General features: G+C 46.2%; 1 protein-coding gene across 2 annotated transcripts; it reads right to left on the bottom strand.

Annotated features, from left to right (window-relative positions):
* Positions 1-1,188: 1,188 nt before the first annotated feature.
* Positions 1,189-18,525, bottom strand: LOC307098397 (peroxisomal succinyl-coenzyme A thioesterase-like). Of its 2 annotated transcripts, XM_079769174.1 has the most exons (4): positions 17,598-18,525; positions 5,109-5,250; positions 4,500-4,702; positions 1,189-1,973 (listed from the first exon to the last, which is right to left on the bottom strand). In XM_079769174.1, the coding sequence occupies exons 1-4, from the start codon at positions 17,910-17,912 to the stop codon at positions 1,371-1,373; spliced, it is 1,263 nt and encodes a 420-aa protein (XP_079625300.1). In that variant the 5' UTR covers positions 17,913-18,525; the 3' UTR covers positions 1,189-1,370. The 2 variants fall into 2 exon arrangements, with proteins under 2 accessions (XP_079625300.1, XP_079625299.1); XM_079769173.1 differs by lacking the exons at positions 1,189-1,973; positions 4,500-4,702; positions 5,109-5,250 and adding exons at positions 13,536-14,353; positions 15,155-15,357 and having other exon boundaries at positions 17,456-18,502.
* Positions 18,526-18,855: the final 330 nt, after the last annotated feature.

Genomic DNA, 18,855 nt, shown 5'->3' with positions numbered 1-18,855 from the left:
CCTTCAGGGCAAACCAGCTGGCTCCCACCCGTGCACCAGGCCTCTATCCTATCTAATAAAAGAGTAATATACAGATTGATCATCACTGCAACACACAATATGGCTGCCCCCATGTGGTCAAAGATCCTGCCCCCATGTGGACACAAGATGGCCACTACAAGATGGCCAGCAGGAGAGGGCAGTTGGGAGGCACCCGGCCTGCAAGGGAGGGCAGTTGTGAGGGACCAGGCTTGCAAGGGAGGGCAGTTGGAGGTGATCAACCCTGCAGGAGAGGGCAGTTAGGGGTGACCAGGCTGGCAGAGGAGGGAAGTTGGGGGCAAACAGGCTGGCAGGGGAGCAGTTAAGCATCAACCAGGCTGGCAGCGGAGTGGTTAGGGGGTGATCAGGCTGGCAGGCAGAAGCGGTTAGGGGCAATCAGGAAGGCAGGCAGGCAAGCAGTTGGGAGCCAGCAGTCCTGGATTGTGAGAGGGATGTCCGACTGCCCGTTTAGGCCCGATCCCACCAGGATCGGGCCTAAACGGGCAGTCGGACATCCCTCCAGGAGTCCCAGATTGGAGAGGGTACAGGCTGCGCTGAGGGACAACCCCCCGCCGTGCACGAATTTCGTGCACCGGGCTTCTAGTAGGATACTATAACAAAAGTTACGTGAATGTGCTGCTCTCTCTCTCAGAATACCTTATTGTACTGAACTCACCCTTGTTGTGAAGATGTGCGATCACAATGTCTATGTGATGAGATGAAGTGAGGTACTCAGAATAGCATGCAATTTAAACATATGAGTTGTTCATTTCTGGGATTTTTCATTTAGTATTTTCTGACCACTGTTGATCACAGGTAACTGAAACTGCAGATAAGGGGGTACTACTGTACCAATGTCCCAATTGGAATTCAAAAACAAGTCTTGAGCACACGTTCAGGAATGTGTACTGGTAAGAATTAAGCAGAGTCCATTCCTTAAGGAACTTGAGTGGGCAGGTTCCCAAAGCTCAGATAAGGTCAGTTAGGGCCCAAGCTGTATACGGGACTCTTAGCAATATGGAATCTCAGTCCATAGAACAAGAACACAAGAATCTAGGCCAGCAATTGAAAGTTGGGCAAGCACTTCTTAACGTTTCTCCTGCTTAAGGTTAAGATTGTTCTTACAAATAAGATCAGGGTTAAGCCTATACACTGGATAAAGTTCAGGGGAGAAAGGGGGAGACCCAGCAGTGAAGAAAATGGGGTTGCAAAGGTTGAGAATCCAGTAGGACCTGACAAGGAAGCCAAGATGTTTGCTTTGTTACAAAAAGACTCCTAGGTGCTCTGGAAAACCCAATACATGGTGCATGAATAGGATTTTTATTAATAGTCTCTCACCTATGATTGTAATGTTACATTTTGCTGTTGACAGATTTTTTTCCATTGAGATGCTTATGGAAGAAAGTTTGAATTTGCTGCCAGGCATCTACCTGTGCCCTTGAATGCGCCTTTGGCTCACCTCCATAGTATATTGCTAGGCCCAATACTGCATGCACAGAGGCTCTACTAGGAGGAAAATAAGGTGGGTCAATACAGTGACCAGTTCCTGGGTAGTGGATTATCTGGGGTCTGTCTTTCCCATGGGCTTGTAACCGTTCAGAGGCTATATTAGCATAGAATTCACTCTTCCAGCTGTAATCATCCATGCCAACAATAAACAGGAAGGGTCCCTGGGCCTTTTCCAATGGAATAAGACTTTGGTGGTAGGGTTTTTCCAGTGGATTATTCCAGATATTCATGAAATCTAAAAGGCCTGACTCGGTGGTTGTATGTTTCCCTAGGTCACTGCCAAGATCAGGAATAATCATATCCTTGTAATGCAGAGGAGCTATTGTGTTGGCCACACAGGAATTGATAACCACCGTGGCTGTGATGCCCTTCAAGAAAGAGGCCATTGAGAGACACAAGTCACCTCCTTTGGAGAATCCAAGAAGCCCAACACTAGGGCCTTTCACCTGATGAGGAGAGAGAGAGAGAGAATAAGCTTAGAATTCATAAGTAGAGGACATAAACAGTGATTTTATATCCTCTAGGCAGTTTTCTCAAATGTCATTTGCTTTCCTTCTTTATACAACTATCTACAATGTCCAAAAGTGTCTTCTAATAAGCAAATTAATTGATTTCTTAGTACACAGGCCTTCCACCAATATTTATGGGGTCTGGGTTAAGAATATACACAGAGAGCCATACTCCCTATACCTGAATATTTAAAAGTTAGATATCAAATGAACAAACTATTAAATAAAATATATTCTTTTCTCCTACCTTCATAATATGCCTCCATAACAATTTACAAGGCTCAAATTTAAAATCTTGGAACTCATTGGAGTTTTATACTGGAACATGACATAGGGGAGAGCCAGGCCTGGCCCCAATCCCTGGTCCCTGGCCCAACACTCTTCTCTTCCACCCCTAGCACTATCATGCAACTTGAGGGGCCTTTCACACATGTGTAAACAACCCAACCAATATGTATAAAGCCATGGTGTATTAACATCGAAAGAGCCATATCCCTGAGCCCTGGCCGGTTTGGCTCAGTGGATAGAGCGTCAGCCTGCAGACTGAAGGGTCACAGGTTCTATTTTAGTCAAGGGCACATACCTTGGTTGCAAGCTCGATCTCTGGCCCTGGTTGGGGAGCATACAGGAGGCAACCAATCAATGTGTCTCTTTCACATCCATGTTCGTCTCTCTCTCTCTCTCTGTCTCTCCCCCTCCCTTCCACTCTCTCTAAAAATCAATGAAAAATATCCTTGGGTGAGGATTAATAAAATAAAAACAATTTAAAGCCTGCCTGGTGTGGTTCAGTGGTTGAGCATTCACCTATGAACCAGGAGGTCACGGTTTGATTTCCAGTCAGGGCACATGCCCTGGTTGCGGGCTCCATCCCCAGTGTGGAGCCAGGCGAGCAGGAGGCAGCCATTCAATGGTTCTCTCTCATCATTGATGTTTCTATCTCTCTCCCTCTCCCTTATGAGAAAAAAACAAAAACAAAAAAGACCCCAAGGAGAGGCATTGGGCCTGGAAGCAGGAACAGTGCTGTTCGGCAGAGAATTCTGGGGTTCAAGATCCCAAAGGCATAGTGAGCGAGGGGCCACATAGGTTCCCGGAGAACACATTCCCTTGGTCCCTTGGAGTCCTTACCCTGTGGGCAGAGATGCAGCCAAAGAAAGGCCAGAGGGTGATCATCTAAAACAAAGGGTCCAAGGAAGAAGGCCCTTTTGCCTAGGTTTGAGGGCAGAACTGATAGTACATACTGTTCTCTTCTTTTTTCTGGGGTCTTATGTCCCCTAAATAAACCAGCCATCACAGTTCAAGATCGTCTAGGTTTTAGCAGCTCTGCTAAAAGACCAGTCCATGAATTTTAGCAGAGCTAAATCATCCTACAGACCTTGTAGAACATCTTATTCCTTAACATTAAAATGTGTGGGTCTCTAAGTTTAGATAGTAGCAAAGAGTATGTATTCCATTTGTTATCACTACTAAAATGTTTTAATTCATTTTTTCCACTATCAGATAAGAACTTTCTCTACAAAATCCTAATACCATTATCACTTAACAAAATGAATAATGATTCCTTAATATCCTCAAATACACAGTCCCCATTCAAATGTCACCAATTGTCTCAAAGATGTCTCTCTTTCTAGTCAAACTTTTTCCTCTACACATTTACATTAATCTTTTTTTTTAATATTTTTTTATTGATTTCAGAGAGGAAGGGAGAGGGAGAGACAGATAGAAACATCAATGATGAGAGGGAATCATTGATTGGCTGCCTCCTGCACGCCCCCCACTGGGGATCGAGCCCGCAACCTGGGCATATGCCCTGACCGGGAATCGAACAGGTGACCTCTTAGTTCCTGGGTCGACACTCAACCACTGAGCTACACCCGGCTGGGCTACATTAATCTTATACATGAGAAAAATTGAATCCCAGAGAGGGCAATTGCCTAATTCAGGATCATAAGGTTACTTGGTAGTAGCTATAAAACCAGAACTCAAGGTTAGTCACTTTTTAGTCCAGTTCTTTGAATTATGGTCAAGAATTAAAGGGAATGCCGTGGCAGGGGTGGGGGTTAGGGATCAGTTGATTGGAGCATTGTCTCATACACCAAAAGGTTGCAGGTTCCATTCCTGGTCAGAGCACATACCCAGGTTGCAGGTTTGATCCCTGGTCTGTGTGTGTACAGGAGGCAACTGATGTTTGTTTCTCTCTCACATTAATGTTTCTCTCTCTCCCTTCCTCTCTCTAAAATCAATAAACATATCCTTGGGAGAGGGTTAAAAAAAAAAAAGAATTAAGGGAAACTAAACAGTCAGCTCTTAAGGAATTAGAGAGAGATGGGTAGAAACTGAAATAATAATCCTTCTAATAAAACTTTCGAAGGAGCCTTTGTGTCTCATGCCATACTTGGGGCTTTTGGATCCAGCCCTGTGTCCGTTCTGCCTCTCCCCTGCATTCACAGGAGCACCAGAACCCACCTTTGGATGCTGCAGCATGAAGTCCACAGCTTCTTCAAAGTACTCCAAGTGCACAACGTTCAGATTTTCAGGGAGGTCTTCAAATCTGAAATAAGCCAGAGCAAGCACCGCAAAACCATGTCCCGCCAGGAGGCTGGCCCTGTACTCACAAAGGCCACCACCACTTCCAAACAGGTCAATGATCCCAGGGAAGGGTCCTGCACCTAGAGGGTACCACAAAGCAAAAGGAGCTTTAGTCTCCAAAGACATCCTTGGGTTTCAGACCTTGGCAATCAGGAAAGAGAAGTTTTCGAAACAAGGAAAGTTGAGGTTGTGGGGGTTGGTGGAAGAAGGATCCCCTTTAATTTAACTTCAATATATTCTATTAACATAAATAGTTGGTCCTTCACCTGAGGACATGCCTGAGTGACAGGGCCTCGGGAAGTGCCCTTCAACTTGAAGAAAAACTTCCACCCGGAATCCACAATAGACTCTGGAGCGCGGGGACCAATTTTGGTTAAGTGCCACAATCACGTGGTTCCCAGGCCAGGCCAGAGGCCGGCAGGGTCTCGCACCGCCACCCAACGCTCCGGAACAGCCCGGAATAGCCACGGGCAGCTGGTCGCTCACCTGGCGGCAGGAAGAGCGCGGCGCGCACCCGGCCCGCGCGCACCGGCTCTCGCCGCACCCCGGGCGCGAGGAACTCGCGCTCGTGCACCGTCCGGCCCAGGAGCCGCCCGCCCTCGGGCTCGTGGCCGTCGAGCACCTCCAGCTCCACGGCGAAAGGTTGGTGCACGTCCCGCTTCACCAGCCGACCCCAAGGTTTCTCCGCTTCCATGGCCCAGAAGAGCCCCATGGGCTCCAGCCCCGCGAAGCTGCCGCCCAGCGCGGGCGCGCGCGCCAGGTCCAGCTCGCCGCCGGCGTCGGCGCGGTAGCGCGCGTGGGCCCGGAAGAGCGCGCCCTTCTCGTCGCGCAGGGACGTTCTCAGCGTGACCGGCTGCTCCGGCGCCAGGCCGCGCACGACGATGCGCACGGGCTCGTCCCAGCAGCTACGGCCCGCGGGCTCCACCGTCACGGTTGCAGCCATCGCGGCCTCGGAGGAAAAGGGGCGGCAGCCTGGCTCCGTGGAGTCGAGGGCGGGGCCTGGCGTCCCTTCACCTCCCTGGGGATCCGCCGCTATTGGACCCCTGGCTGGCTTGTCGACACCCTCTAAGCCGCTGTGCGAAGTCTTCTAGAATTTGTGCACGTTCACGAGTGCCTGAAGAGGATGAAGTATCTGCTGAGAGTTAATTACTAACCCTGCAATCCAACGTGGTGAGTGTTGAAACAGAGGTGCAAAGACTGCTGAAAGGTACAGATTGGGAAAGGTATCGAACATTCCAGGAGTCCGGACTTTTAAAAAAAGTTTCTCAGATGTGTACAGTTGACCCTTGAACAAGGGGCGGGGTGCGGTTAGGGAAGTCAACCTCCGGCACCGTCCAAAGTCTGTAGAACTAGTAATTAAGGGGATCAGTGGAGAGGCATAGTCCTAATCCCTCCCTTATCCCTCAGGCCTTTACCAGGCCTTTCCCCTAGCGCGCAGGGTCCCTAAAGCGGCCTCCAGAGCAGGTAGATGTTTATGGGGTCAGACCTCCCTGGGTTCCAGTCTGACCCTGCTCCTTTTGATAGTGTGGGGATTCTCATCTAGCTAAGTAATTAAGCCCGAGAATCCAGTTTCCTTATCTGTAAAGTTTTTTTTTTGGGGGGGGGGGGGGGGAGGGGGGCGGGTGACGATCACAATGCTGGCCACGCGCAGTGTCAGTGTTGAGTTGTATCAGATTACTGGCAGGAAAACAGTGGCACTTGCAAACTGGGTAATCTGAGGAGAGTTTCATAAAGGGACTATTTGCAAAGAAATGCACAAGGTTTAAAAAAAAAAAGGTTTGGCGCAGATCCTTGGGTCTGAAGGCTCAGAGAGGGAGGCAGGCTTCTTCATAGAGGGAGGCAGGCACCCATGGTGAGGTGGCAGGAGTGGTGAGAATGAAAACTTTGACCTCATTCTCCTCTTGCCCTTGGATGTCTTACGAGTTTTCAAAACAGCCACTTGCTCTCTCTGGCTGAACCTAACCACACAGCTCAGCCTACTTGGGTATAAAGCAGGGCGGAGAACAGTAGATGGAGCGCATGGAAGATGCCCAGCAAATGGAGGCTCAATAAATTTTACAAACTGAACAAAAAGGATGAGGAACAGATGAGGACCCCAGTCTCAGAGTTCCGAGAGCTTTCCCCAGTCCACCTCCTTAAGTAATTGCTGTAACATTTTTTAAAATTTAAATTCTTTATTGTTGAAAGTATTACATATGTCTCCTTCCCCCCCACCCCCCACTCCCCCGTTGACCTCTTCCCGGCGCTCCCTGAAACAGATTTTAAACACCTGTTGTTTAAAGTATTTCAGGCTGGCCCTAGCTGGTTTGGCTCCGTGGATAGAGCATCAGCCTGAGGACTGAAAGGTCCCGGCTTCGATTCTTGTCAAGGGCACTGCAGGAGGCAGCCCATCAATGATTCTCATCATTGATATTTCTCTCTCCCTCTCCCTGCCTCTCTGAAATAAAAAAATATATATATTTAAAAAATAAAAAGTGTTTCAGGCTGTCCTCAATATAGAAACACAGCTTCCAAAAAATTTATGTGGGACGCTGCAGCCACCAGCACAGTAACTATAGATAACACTATAATATGTGTGTGTGCATATATATATATATATATGTGTGTGTATATATATATATATATATATATATGTATATATATATATATATATATATATAAAACCCTAAAGATTCCACCAAAAAACTATTAAAACTGATAAATGAATTCAGTAAAGTATCAGGAGACATAATAAATACCCAGATGCATTTTTATACACCAATAATGAACTATCAGAAAAAAAATGCAATGGGATACATTTTTTTATTGGTTGATTTTAGAGAGAAGAAGGGGGAGAGATTTGTTGTTTCACATATTTATGCATTTATTAGGTGCTTCTTTTATGTTCCTTGATTGAGGGTTGAACCCGAAGCATTGGCATACCACGGTGATATTCTAATCAACTGAGATACCCAGTCAGGGCCTTAGAATAAATTTAACCAATGATATAAAAGACCTGTACTTGGAAAATTATAAGACACTGAAGAAAGAAATTGAAAAAGATACAAGTAAGTGGAAGCAGCCCTGGCCAGGTAGCTAAGTGAGATAAGCCAGTCAGAGAAAGACAAATGCCATAAAAATTCACTTATATGTGGAATCTAATGAACAAAATAAACAAACAAAAGAGAAACAGACTCATAGAATCAGAAAACAGACTGATAGCTGTGAGAGAGGAAGTGGGTTGGCAGCTCCGTAAAAAAGCTGAAGAGATTAAGCAAAACAACAACTACAAAGACACACACACAAAAAAAACCCTCATAGACACAGATACTTTCTCCCATCATTTACATCTTGCATAAATGTGGCAATTTGTTCTTTGATGAGCTAATATTAGTACACTATCATTAACTAAAGTCCATAGTTTATGTTAGGGATCACTCTTTGTGTTGTACATTCTATGGGTTTTAAATGTGTAATGATGTATTGTGGGGAGCGGCTATAGGGTTAAGCCTCGGACTGACCTGTTGGCAAAGCCACAAACAAGTCCCAGCTTAGAGGGCACAGACCTCTTAACATAATTAAGCTTGACCTTATGACATGCCCTCAGTGGTCTGCAAACTGTGGCTCTTGAGCCACATGCGGCTTGCAGCCATGGTTTGCCGCTCTGTTGACTAATGAGTTTGCTGACCACTGCCCTAGATCCATCCTGGTTAGCTAATGGGCTGTGGGAGGTGCAGCAAGTGCTGCCAAAAATAAGTGAAACTTACAAGAACATTGTAACTATGTTGACCACTACCTTGTTTACCTCTGGCTATAAAATAAAGCATCAGCGTGCTGTCTGGATCTGTTCTGTGTGGCCTCAGCCAGGCACAGAAGATCCACCCAGACCCAGCTTATTATCTTTGTCTTTTCTACATCCTTCGCCGCCCTCCCTCAGGCTTGCCGAACCCTTGGCTGTGCTGGCACGGCACAATGTATATACACCATTACAGTATACACAGAATAGTTTCAATCTCAAAATTCCTGTATGTTCCATCTATTCCTCCCTCCCTTCCTTGCTCCTCCCCAAGCCTTTGGCAACCACTGATCTTTTTGCTGTCTCCACAGTTTTGCCTTTCCCGGAATATCACGTAGTTGGAATCCTATAGTATATAGCCTTTTCGGATTGGCTTCTTTCCTTAGCAATATGCACTTACGTTTCTTTCATGTCTTTTTGCTTCTTGATAGCTCATTTATTTTTATTAATGAATAATATTTCATTGTATGGATGTACCACCATTTGTTTATTTATTTATCTATTAAAAGCTATCTTGATTGCTTCCAAGTTTTGGCAATTATGAATAAAGCTGCTGTAAACATCTGTGTGCAGGTCTCTGTGTGGTCATGAATTTTCAACTCCTTTGGGTCAATACAAAGAAACACAATTGCTGGACTATATGGTGAGAGTATGCCAAACTGTCTTCCAAAGTGGTTATACCATTTTGTGTTCCTGCTAACAACGAATGAGTTTCTGTTGCTCTTAGAGAGTGTAAGGGAGGGGGAGAGACAGAGAGAGAAACATTGATGTGAGAGAGACACATCGATTGGTTGCCTCCTGCACACCCCCTGACCAGGGCTGGAGATGAAGCCTGCAACTGAGGTACATGCCCTTGACCAGATTGAACCCCAGACCCACCAGTCCGCAGGCCTAAACAACCACTAAACAGCCAATTAGGGCTTCATGACCTTATTTGCCATGAGGGGTCCAATCTTATGCCTGTTTTGAAAAATATATATTTTTTTATTGATTTCAGAGAGGAAGGGAGAGAGAGAGATAGAAACATCAATGATAAGAGAGAATCATCGATCGGCTGCCTCCTGCATGCCCACAATGGGGATCCAGCCCGCAACCCGGGCATGTGCCCTGACCAGGAATTGAATCATGACCTCCTGGTTCTTGGGTCGGCACTCGACCACTGGGCCCTGCCACTCAGACTTGTGCCTGGTTTTTAATTTGGTTGTTTTCCTATTGTTGAGTTTTAAGTTATTTGTGTATTCTGGATACCAATCCTTAATGAATATGTGTTTTGCAGAGATACTTTTTCATAGTCTATGGTTGTCTTTTCAATCTCTTAACAATATACTTAAAAAAAATCAATTTGAGACAAATACATTGATACTATGTACTAGATGCTAGGGATTTAAAAAAAATAAATGAGACCTTTTATATCTGTAGGGATCTCACAGTGTAGAGGGGAAACTGACCCATGAGTGGTAAGTACAAACATGTTATAGTAGCTGCTATACACAGGTACATGTAACAGACTGGGGAACCAGGGACAGAATGGTCAACAGCACATGTGTCAGAGAGAGATTTACAGAGGGACACCTTTTGTAAAGGCAAGAAGTTCGACATGTTGAGAGTGTACTGTTTTAAGAGGGGAACAGAGATGTGGCTAAGAGGAGCAGGAGGCAGATCATTGAGATTTTAATTAGATAAGCATACATGATCAGAATTATATTTTAGAAAAATTACTTTGGCATCAGAGTGAAGATGATTTGGAAAAAGATTAAACTGTAAGACCAGGTAGGAGTTAAAAAGAGTGCCCAAACTGAAGCATGGCTTTGCTTTAGATATGGAGGAGACCATCTAAGGAAGGAAGTAGTAATATCATCAGGTTTCACTGATGGGTATAGGATAGAGGAAAAAAATTGGTAATCAATAATCACCTGCCTTCTTTGCTTCTCCTGAATGCATTTTGCTATATGTGTGGAGTAATATATTGTCTCCAGTAGTAATATTAATTTCACTTATAATTTTAGATAATTGCCTTTAGACAATACAGATTATAAACTATGGAAATTAATTCAGTTTCCTGATTCTAGTTTATGTAGCTTATATATCAAGTTTTGAATGGTCTTGAATTAAGGTGTGTTTTATGTGATTTAATAATCCTATCTAATAAAGAGGGAATATGCAAATTGACCATCACACCATAACAAAATGGCTGTGCCCACAGCGGAGGCAGGGATTCCGTAACACAAGATGGCTGCGCCCACAGCGGAGGCTGAGTTCCCGTAACAAGCATTAAGGAGCAATCAGCAGGGACTTGAGGCTGCACCCCCCTGCCTGGTGGGGCTTGACAGGGGATCTCAAGTCACGCCCCCCACCCCGCCACGGCACTAGGCCAGGGAACCTCAGGCCGCGCCCCCTGCCCGGCGGAGCTTGATGGGGGACCTCAGGCCGTGCGCGCCCCCCCCCCCCCGCCCCCCGCCATGCGGGGCTTGATTGGGGACCTCAGGCTGCACCCCCCTGCCCTAACGCTGGGCCAGGCGACCTGAGGCCATGCCCCCCACCCGGCGGGGCTTGACAGGGGTGGGGCCAGCTGGGTCTGGGTCTCGCATGATTTCGAAGCGCATGTGGGTGGGTGGGGACTTGACTCTGGTTCCCATGGCATGCCCCAGACTCTGACAGGAGGAAGATTTTCATATACATTTTACTAATTTTCTTTTATCTCTGACACTTCTATTATAAAGAAAGGGCAAATAGCAATATTAAATATTTTCTCTAATTCCCTTTTAATGTGCACAAATTTCATGCACTGGGTCACTAGTTTAGATTATAAACATACATTCAAAAAAACATGAAACAAAACAAAAAATAAACAAGCATACAAGGGTGTATGTCCTAGGTCATGATGTAAAATGTATTTTTTTCCAGTAGGGTGTAGTGAATAAAGATGGAAAAATAACTCATACAACTTAACAAAAAAAGATAACCCAATCAAAAAATGGGTAACAGACCTAAATAGATACTTTTCTAAAGAAGACAGAAGGAAGGCCAAGAGACAAATGAAAACATGCTCAAAGTCACTAACCATTCGAGAGATGCAAATCAAAATGGCAATGCAGTACCATCTCACACATGTCAGAATGGCTATCATCAACAAAGCAACAAACAATAAGTGCTGGTGAGGATGAGGAGAAAAAGGAACTCTAGTGTACTGCTGGTGGGAATGCAGACTGGTGCAGCCACTGTGGAAAACAGTATGAAGTTTCCTCAAAAAACTAAAAATGGAACTCCCATTTGATCCAGTGATCCCACTTCTAGGAATATATCCCAAGAAACTAGAAACACCAATCAGAAAGGATATATGCACCCCCATGTCCATAGCATCACAATTTACCATAGCTAAGATTTGGAAACAGCCTAAGTGCCCATCAGCAGATGAATGGATTAAAAAACTGTGGTACATCTACACAATGGACTATACTGCGGTAAAAAAGAAGCAATTCTTACCATTTGCAACAGCATGGATGGAACTGGAGAGCATTATGCTAAGTGAAATAAGCCAGCCAGAGAAAGATAAATATCACATGATCTCACTCATTAGTGGAATATAATGAACAACATAAACTGATGAACAAAAACAGATCCAGAGACAGAGAAGCATTGCTCAGACCATCAAACCTCAGAGGAAAGGTAGGGGAGGGTGGGGGCAAGGGGGAGAGATCAACCAAAGGACTTGTATGCATGCATATAAGCCTAACCAAAGGACACAGACACCAGGGGGTGAGGGCATGAGTGGGGGGAGTGGGAGGACAATGGGAGGATAAGGACACATACCTTAATAAATAAAAAAATTAATAATACCTTAATAAAAAAATTTTAAAAAGATAAAAATAAAATAAATAAAAAAGAAAAAACGTTTACAGGGGAAAAAAAGATGGAAAAACACTGAAGTGATGGATCTTTATTATCCTATATAATAAAAGGGTAATATGCAAATCAACTGAATGGTAGAACGACTGGTTGCTGTGATGCTCACTGACCACCAGGGGGCAGACACTCAATGCAGGAGCTGCCCCCTGATGGTCATTGCACTCCCACATGGGGATTGCCACTCAGCCAGAAGCAGGGCTCACAGGCTGGCAGGCACAGCTGTGGAGGTGGGAGCAGCGCTAAGGATGTCCGCTTGCTGGCTTAGTGGGGAGCGGGCCTAAGCCATCAGTCGGACATCCCCCGAGGGCTCCTGGACTGCGAGAGGGTGCAGGCCAGGCTGAGGGACCCACCCCACTCCGAGTGCACGAATGTCATGCACTGGGCCTCTAGTTGTTTAATAATAAGGGACAATATCTACAATGTTAGATCAAAAAATTGTCTCCTCTAATATACATGATACACTGAAGTGGTACCTGACTTTTAAGTTGTCTCTCAACTTACCAGTCTCAGACAATTTCTTCATTTTATGGTTTGTATTATTTATTTTTTATCATTCTGGTAAAATATATCAACAATTCTTTTTTTAAAAAAATATTTTTATGGCTTTCAGAGAGGAAAGGAAAGGGAGATGGAAACATTAATGATGAGAGAGAATCATTGATCAACTGCCTCCCGCATGTCCCCTACTGGGAATCGAGACGGCAACCCTGGCATGTGCCCTTGGCCAGAATCGAACCTGGAACCCTTCAGTCCACGGGCCCACGCTCTATCCACTAAGCCAAACCAGCTAGGGCTATCAACACTTCTTGATTTCACTTTTGGGAATATAGCTGAAGAAACCCAAACACTAATTCGAAAGAATACATGCACCCTTTGTTCATTGCAGCATTACTTACAATAGCCAAGATATAGAAGCAACCCAAGTGTCCATCAGTAGAGGAGTGGATTAGAAAGCTGTGGTACATATATACAATGGAATATTACTCAGCCATAAAAAAGAATGAAATCTTACCTTTTGCGACAACACAGATGGACTTAGAGAGTTATCATGAAAGTGAAGTAAGTCCGTCAGAGAAAGACAAATACTATATGATCTCACTTATATATGTACACCAGGGCCCTGGCTGGGGAGGAGCCTGCAAACGAGGTACATACCCTTGACCAGAATCAAACCTGGGACCTTTTGGTCCGCAAGCCGACACTCTATCCAACTGAGCCAAACCGGCTAGGGCTTTGTTGTATATCTTTAATTGAATCTTCTATAATAGGCATGTGCTACATTAGTAAAATTAGTGAAAAAATGACATTCAAAAAAGTTACCTAAAATATCACATTAATACCAATGACATGAAGTTGATATTATTCAGGGAATAATTTATTACCTTACGATTATTAAACACTAGACTTTGACTTGTATCTCTCATGTCAACAACTAACCAATGCATTACAATTTGGCGGAAGCTCCCTTCTGGGTACCTCCAAGGTGTGTGCGGAAAAAGGCCAGAATTTGCTTCCAAGCATCTATCTGGGCCTTAGAATGAGCTCGGGGCTCCCCACCCCAAATCACAGGCTTTTCCAGTAATCTGTGCAGGGAAGCTGGGCACATGGGAAAGTAAGGTGGCTCAATGTAATGCCCAGTGCCAGGGTAAGAGATGATCTGAGGTTTTTCCTTTCCGTGGGTCTGTAACCGTTCAGAGGCTATTTGGGCATATAACTCACTCCTCCAGTTATGGTCATCCTGACCAACGATGAAGAGGATAGGCCCCTTGGCCTTCTCTATTGGAATCATGCTGGGGTTTTCACACCCTCCTACAATGTCATTCCGTATATCGACAATGTCCAGGAGGCCCGAGAAATCTGTCTTGATTCTCCTCAGGTCATGGCCCAATGGTGGGATGCAAGTATCCTTGTAGCATATGGATTTGCTCCCACTGAACCCAGATCCATTGATGGAAACTGTAGCTGAGATGTTCTTCAAAAATGAGGCCATGGAGAGACAAATATCAGCCCCTAAAGAAATGCCCAGAAGGCCAATGCCTGGGCCTTTTACCTGGAAGAAAAGAAGGGAGAAGAGTCAAGAGTCAAGAACCTACCCAATAGAAAAATGTTTTTCTAAATGCTACTAGAGGTGCTGCTGGATTTAATATGTGAACTGGGCACAAGAGAATCAAACTAAGCTGATAGGAGTTTCTTCCCACATAGTAAAGAGTATCTGGCTGGACACACGGCAAACACACCTTAAACTCACTGGCAAGAATGGGAATTGGTTACACACATTCCAGAGAATCGATTGTCCATTAGAGAATGCTGAGTCATGGAGCCTGCCAAGTGTAGGTGGGCATGGCCACTGTCTCAACATGCCTGGGTATCTAACTGCGTGGAACCAAGTTCTGTTTCAAGAAGTGAATCATTTATCAGACCCCATCGAAATATGTCAGCAAATGATTAACTTTATACAAAGTGAGATTTGAGAGTCTAATTAAGTCGTTCTTAGCTTCTGAAATGAGTGGGCAAATTCTGATCAAAATCTGAGAACATACTCTGTTGTCAGAAAAGGATGGGAAAAAAAACACACACCAACTATGCAAAACTAACAAATCAGAAGCTCCATAACAAAAGGAATTTTAATATTACTAAATAATTCCTTTAAATAAAATCTCACATGTATTTTATGGTTAATTCTGCATGGTGAATCCATCTGACAGAGAAAGTGGAACTAGGCACATAACGTCAAGGAAGTCTCCAAAAGAAATCTCTGTGAAAGAAGAGTAGAGCACAATGCGTGCAAAGTGATGCCTTCTGGAGATAGTATATGGAGAGAGAATGATACAATAAAGGACATTAGGAGAACCTGGGAATGTTGAAGCATGTAGCACAGGGCTTCTTCAAAGTAGTCTGTATTTCTGCTGTCGAATTCCTTGGGGAGATCTTCAAAGCCGTAATAAGCTAGAGCCAATGTGGCAAAGCCATGGCCAGCCAGAAGGCTGGCTCGATATTCCAACAGGCCCCCTCCAACACCAAAGAGATCAATGATTCCGGGGAAAGGTCCAGGTCCTAGAGAAGGGAATATTATAAAAGGAAGGTATTAATCAAGAGTCCAGAGACTAAACATAATTTTGAAAGGCATTTGAGGGGCCAGAGGAGCTTGGCTAAAGAAACCAAGTTCTCCCATATCTCAGGACCCCTTGCTTTTTATTAACACAAATTGTCCTAAGGCAAGGTAGATATACACATCAAAGGCCAGGGTTTAGTATACAGAATCCATTGCCAGATTGGAAGAATTGCCTACTGTAGGGAGTGGTTATAGGGTTAAGCCTCGGACAGACCTGCTGGCCAAGCCGCAAACAAGTCCCAGCTTAGAGGGCACAGCCCTCTTAGCATAATTAAGCTTGATCTTGTGACTGCTCCCTAGATCTTTCCTGGGTAGCTAATGGGCTGTGGGAGGTGCAGCAAGTGCTGCCAAAACAAGTGAAACTTACAAGAACATTGTAAATTACTTTGTTTACCTCTGACTATAAAATAAAGCATCAGCTTGCAGTCTGGATCTGTTCTGTGGTCTCAGTCATGCACAGAAGATCCACCTAGACCCAGCTTATTCTTTTTGTCTGTCTTTTCTTCATCCTTCACCAGCCCTCCCTCAGGCTCGCTGAACCCTTGGCTGTGCTGGCGTGGCACAGCCTACGGCTGTTCAGGTGCTTGGCCAGGAGGCAATAACATGTAGATTAAGATGCCTTTAGCTGTCTGGCAGCAAGCAATCAATTTATGCATCCTGATTTTCAGGTTTGGGGAAATCTCCTCAGCCATCTCCAGATGATTCAGCCCTGCTGACATGCTGGAATTGGCTTCCAGCAGTACCTTCTCATTGATGAGTTTACCCTTCATATGATTCTATGATAAATTATCTGCAATAGGAGGAGATATAGAATTAAGAATCTTAAGCCCTAGCCCAGTGGTCGGCAAACTCATTAGTCAACAGAGCCAAATATCAACAGTACAACGATTAAAATTTCTTTTGAGAGCCAAATTTTTTAAACTTAAACTTCTTCTAACGCCAATTCTTCAAAATAGACTCGCTCAGGCCATGGTATTTTGTGGAAGAGCCACACTCAAGGGGCCAAAGAGCCGCATGTGGCTCGAAAGCCGCAGTTTGCCAAACACGGCCCTAGCCAGTTTGGCTCAGTGGATAGAGTGCTGGCCTTTGGACTGAAGGGTGCATGGCTGGGTTGCAGGCTCAATTCCTGGGGATCAAGCAGGAGGCAGCCAATCAATGATTCTCTCTCATCATTGATGTTTTTATCTCTCCCTCTCCCTTCCTCTCACTGAAATCAATAAAAATATATATTTTTAAAAAGAATCTTAAAACAAAGTTTTGGCCCTGACCAGTTTGGCTCAGTGGATAAAGCATCGGCCTTTGGACTCAAGGGTCCCAGGTTCGATTCTGGTCAAGGGCATGTACCTTGGTTGCCGACACATCCCCAGGAGGCGGCTGATTGATGTTTCTCTCTCATCGATGTTTCTGGCTCTCTCCCCCTCTCCCTTCCTCTCTGTAAAAAAATCAACAAAATGTGTTTAAAAAACAAAACAAAAAAACAACAACAAAGTTTTGTGTTGCATTGCATCAACCCTTGGCTTTTTTGTGTATATTCATATTTCAGCTGTCTATTTAGATAGAGGAAAGAAAAATATCTAGCGATGACTTTAGGCGAAGAAGGCAGGAGAGTCTGAAGTCTGTTCTGTGGTAGAGAGAAATGTGAAATGGAGGACAGGCCCAGTGTACCCAGGCCGCTAGGGAAGGGTGACAGGGCAATAGCTTCCTTGACCATCATTTGCGGGAGACCTGTAAGGCTGACGCTGAGAGACCTGTAGAGTAGTTCATAGCAAAGTGGACAACATACCCACCGACCCTGGTCCTTTTTTTTTTTTAATCTGCATTAACAGTACCCACCTCATTGGGATATCATATCAATGAAATGAGATTATGCAAACGAAGTACACAGCACCGCGCCTAACATCTCCAAATGCTCTGTTTTGGTTGTGCGGCCGCTTATTTAGTCACATGCCAACTTCTCTGACCCTGCCTCGGGGCCAAACTCCCCTAACGCAGTACACAAACGAAGGGCCAGGCGCACCTCCGGCAGCACCCCGGGCTCACCTGGCGGCAGGAAGAGCGTGGCGCGCACCCGGCCCGCGCGCACCGGCTCCCGCCGCACCCCGGGCGCGAGGAAGTCGCGCACGTGCACCGCCCGCCCGAGGAGCCGTCCTCCGTCAGGCTCGTGGCCGTCGAGCACCTGCAGCTCCACGGCGAAGGGCGTCTGCACGTCCCGCTTCAGAAACCGCCAAAAAGGCTTCTCGGGCTCCATGGCCCAGAAGAGCCCCATGGGCTCCAGCCCCGCGAAGCTGCCGCCCAGCGCGGGCGCGCGCGCCAGGTCCAGCTCGCCGCCGGCGTCGGCGCGGTAGCGCGCGTGGGCCCGGAAGAGCACGCCCTTCTCGTCGCGCAGGGACGTTCTCAGCGTCACCCGCTGCTCCGGCGCCAGGCCGCGCACGACGATTCGCACGGGCTCGTCCCAGCGGCAGCGGCCCGCCGGCTCCACCGTCACCGTCGCCGCCATTCTGGCCGCGCGTTGCGCTGCGCTGTCCGGGCGGCGCGCAGGGAAGCAGCGGCCGGGGCCGGAAGCCCGAAGCAGCCCGCGGGGGCGCGCCGCGAGGTCGGGCGGGATCAGGTCTCAGGTTCCAGGGGCGGCCGGAGGCTGAGTCATCTGTGGAGACGTCTGGTCTCTTCAGAGCCGTGCACCGGGGACTCGCGACTCCTCCGGGGCCAAAGCACCCGGCGGCTCTCCCGAGGCGGGGCGGGGGGCGCAGGTCCGGCCCGAGGTCCGGGTGTGGCGCCCGACCCGAGGGAAGCTTCTCAGCCTCAAACCACTCTCCCCTGTGGAAGTGAACGTTGTTGGGTAATAGATTCGTGGTGAACCGAGAACCGAATGGGTTTAGGCAGAATTCCAAGAATTCCAGCTCCTCCCACAGGAAAGGGTAACTAGAAAAAAGGAAAACTCTTAGTGGATTCTAAAAAGTGCACAGACCAGTTCCATGAATTTCCGCTCCCCGAACAAACCCGCATGACCAAGCATTCAGATCCAGGAACACCATGACCAGCACCCCAGAAGCCACTTTCACCTCCCCTTCCCGGAGGCACTCTATCCCGGCTCCCACAAAACTTTTTTTTTCTTTTTCTGACCGCTATTTATGGGAATGATTCCTTCAGTGTGTTTTCTTTAGTGTCTTTCTTTTTCGTTTCTTCTTCTTCTTCTTTTTTTTTTTTTTATTAATCCTCACCCGAGGATATTTTTTCCCCATTGATTTTCAGAGTGAGTGGGAGCGAGGAAGGGGGAGGGAGAGAGAAACACCAATGTGAGAGAGAAACATCCATGGGTTGCCTCCTGCAGGGACCCCCGACTGGGGCGAGGGATGGAACTGCAACCCAGGTACACACCCTTGACCGAGAATGGAACTCCCGACCCTTTGGTGGGTGGCCAAGGCTCTAACCACTGAGCCACC

Source organism: Cnephaeus nilssonii (genome assembly GCF_951640355.1).
Source record: "Cnephaeus nilssonii genome assembly, chromosome: 4".
Classification (NCBI taxonomy): domain Eukaryota; kingdom Metazoa; phylum Chordata; class Mammalia; order Chiroptera; family Vespertilionidae; genus Cnephaeus; species Cnephaeus nilssonii.
The sequence above is the reverse complement of the archived record's forward strand: the minus strand, read 5'-3'. Positions and strand labels throughout refer to the sequence as shown.

Bases quoted from the DNA above. Each gene is read 5' to 3' on its own strand.
- LOC307098397 (XM_079769173.1), bottom strand. From the start codon at position 17,912: ATGGCGGCGACGGTGACGGTGGAGCCGGCGGGCCGCTGCCGCTGGGAC. The intron at 15,358-17,455 runs GTGAGCCCGGGG...TCCCTTCTCTAG, and splicing joins CACGCTCTTCCTGCCGCCAG to GACCTGGACCTTTCCCCGGA. The intron at 14,354-15,154 runs GTTCTCCTAATG...CTTTTCTTCCAG, and splicing joins ACATGCTTCAACATTCCCAG to GTAAAAGGCCCAGGCATTGG.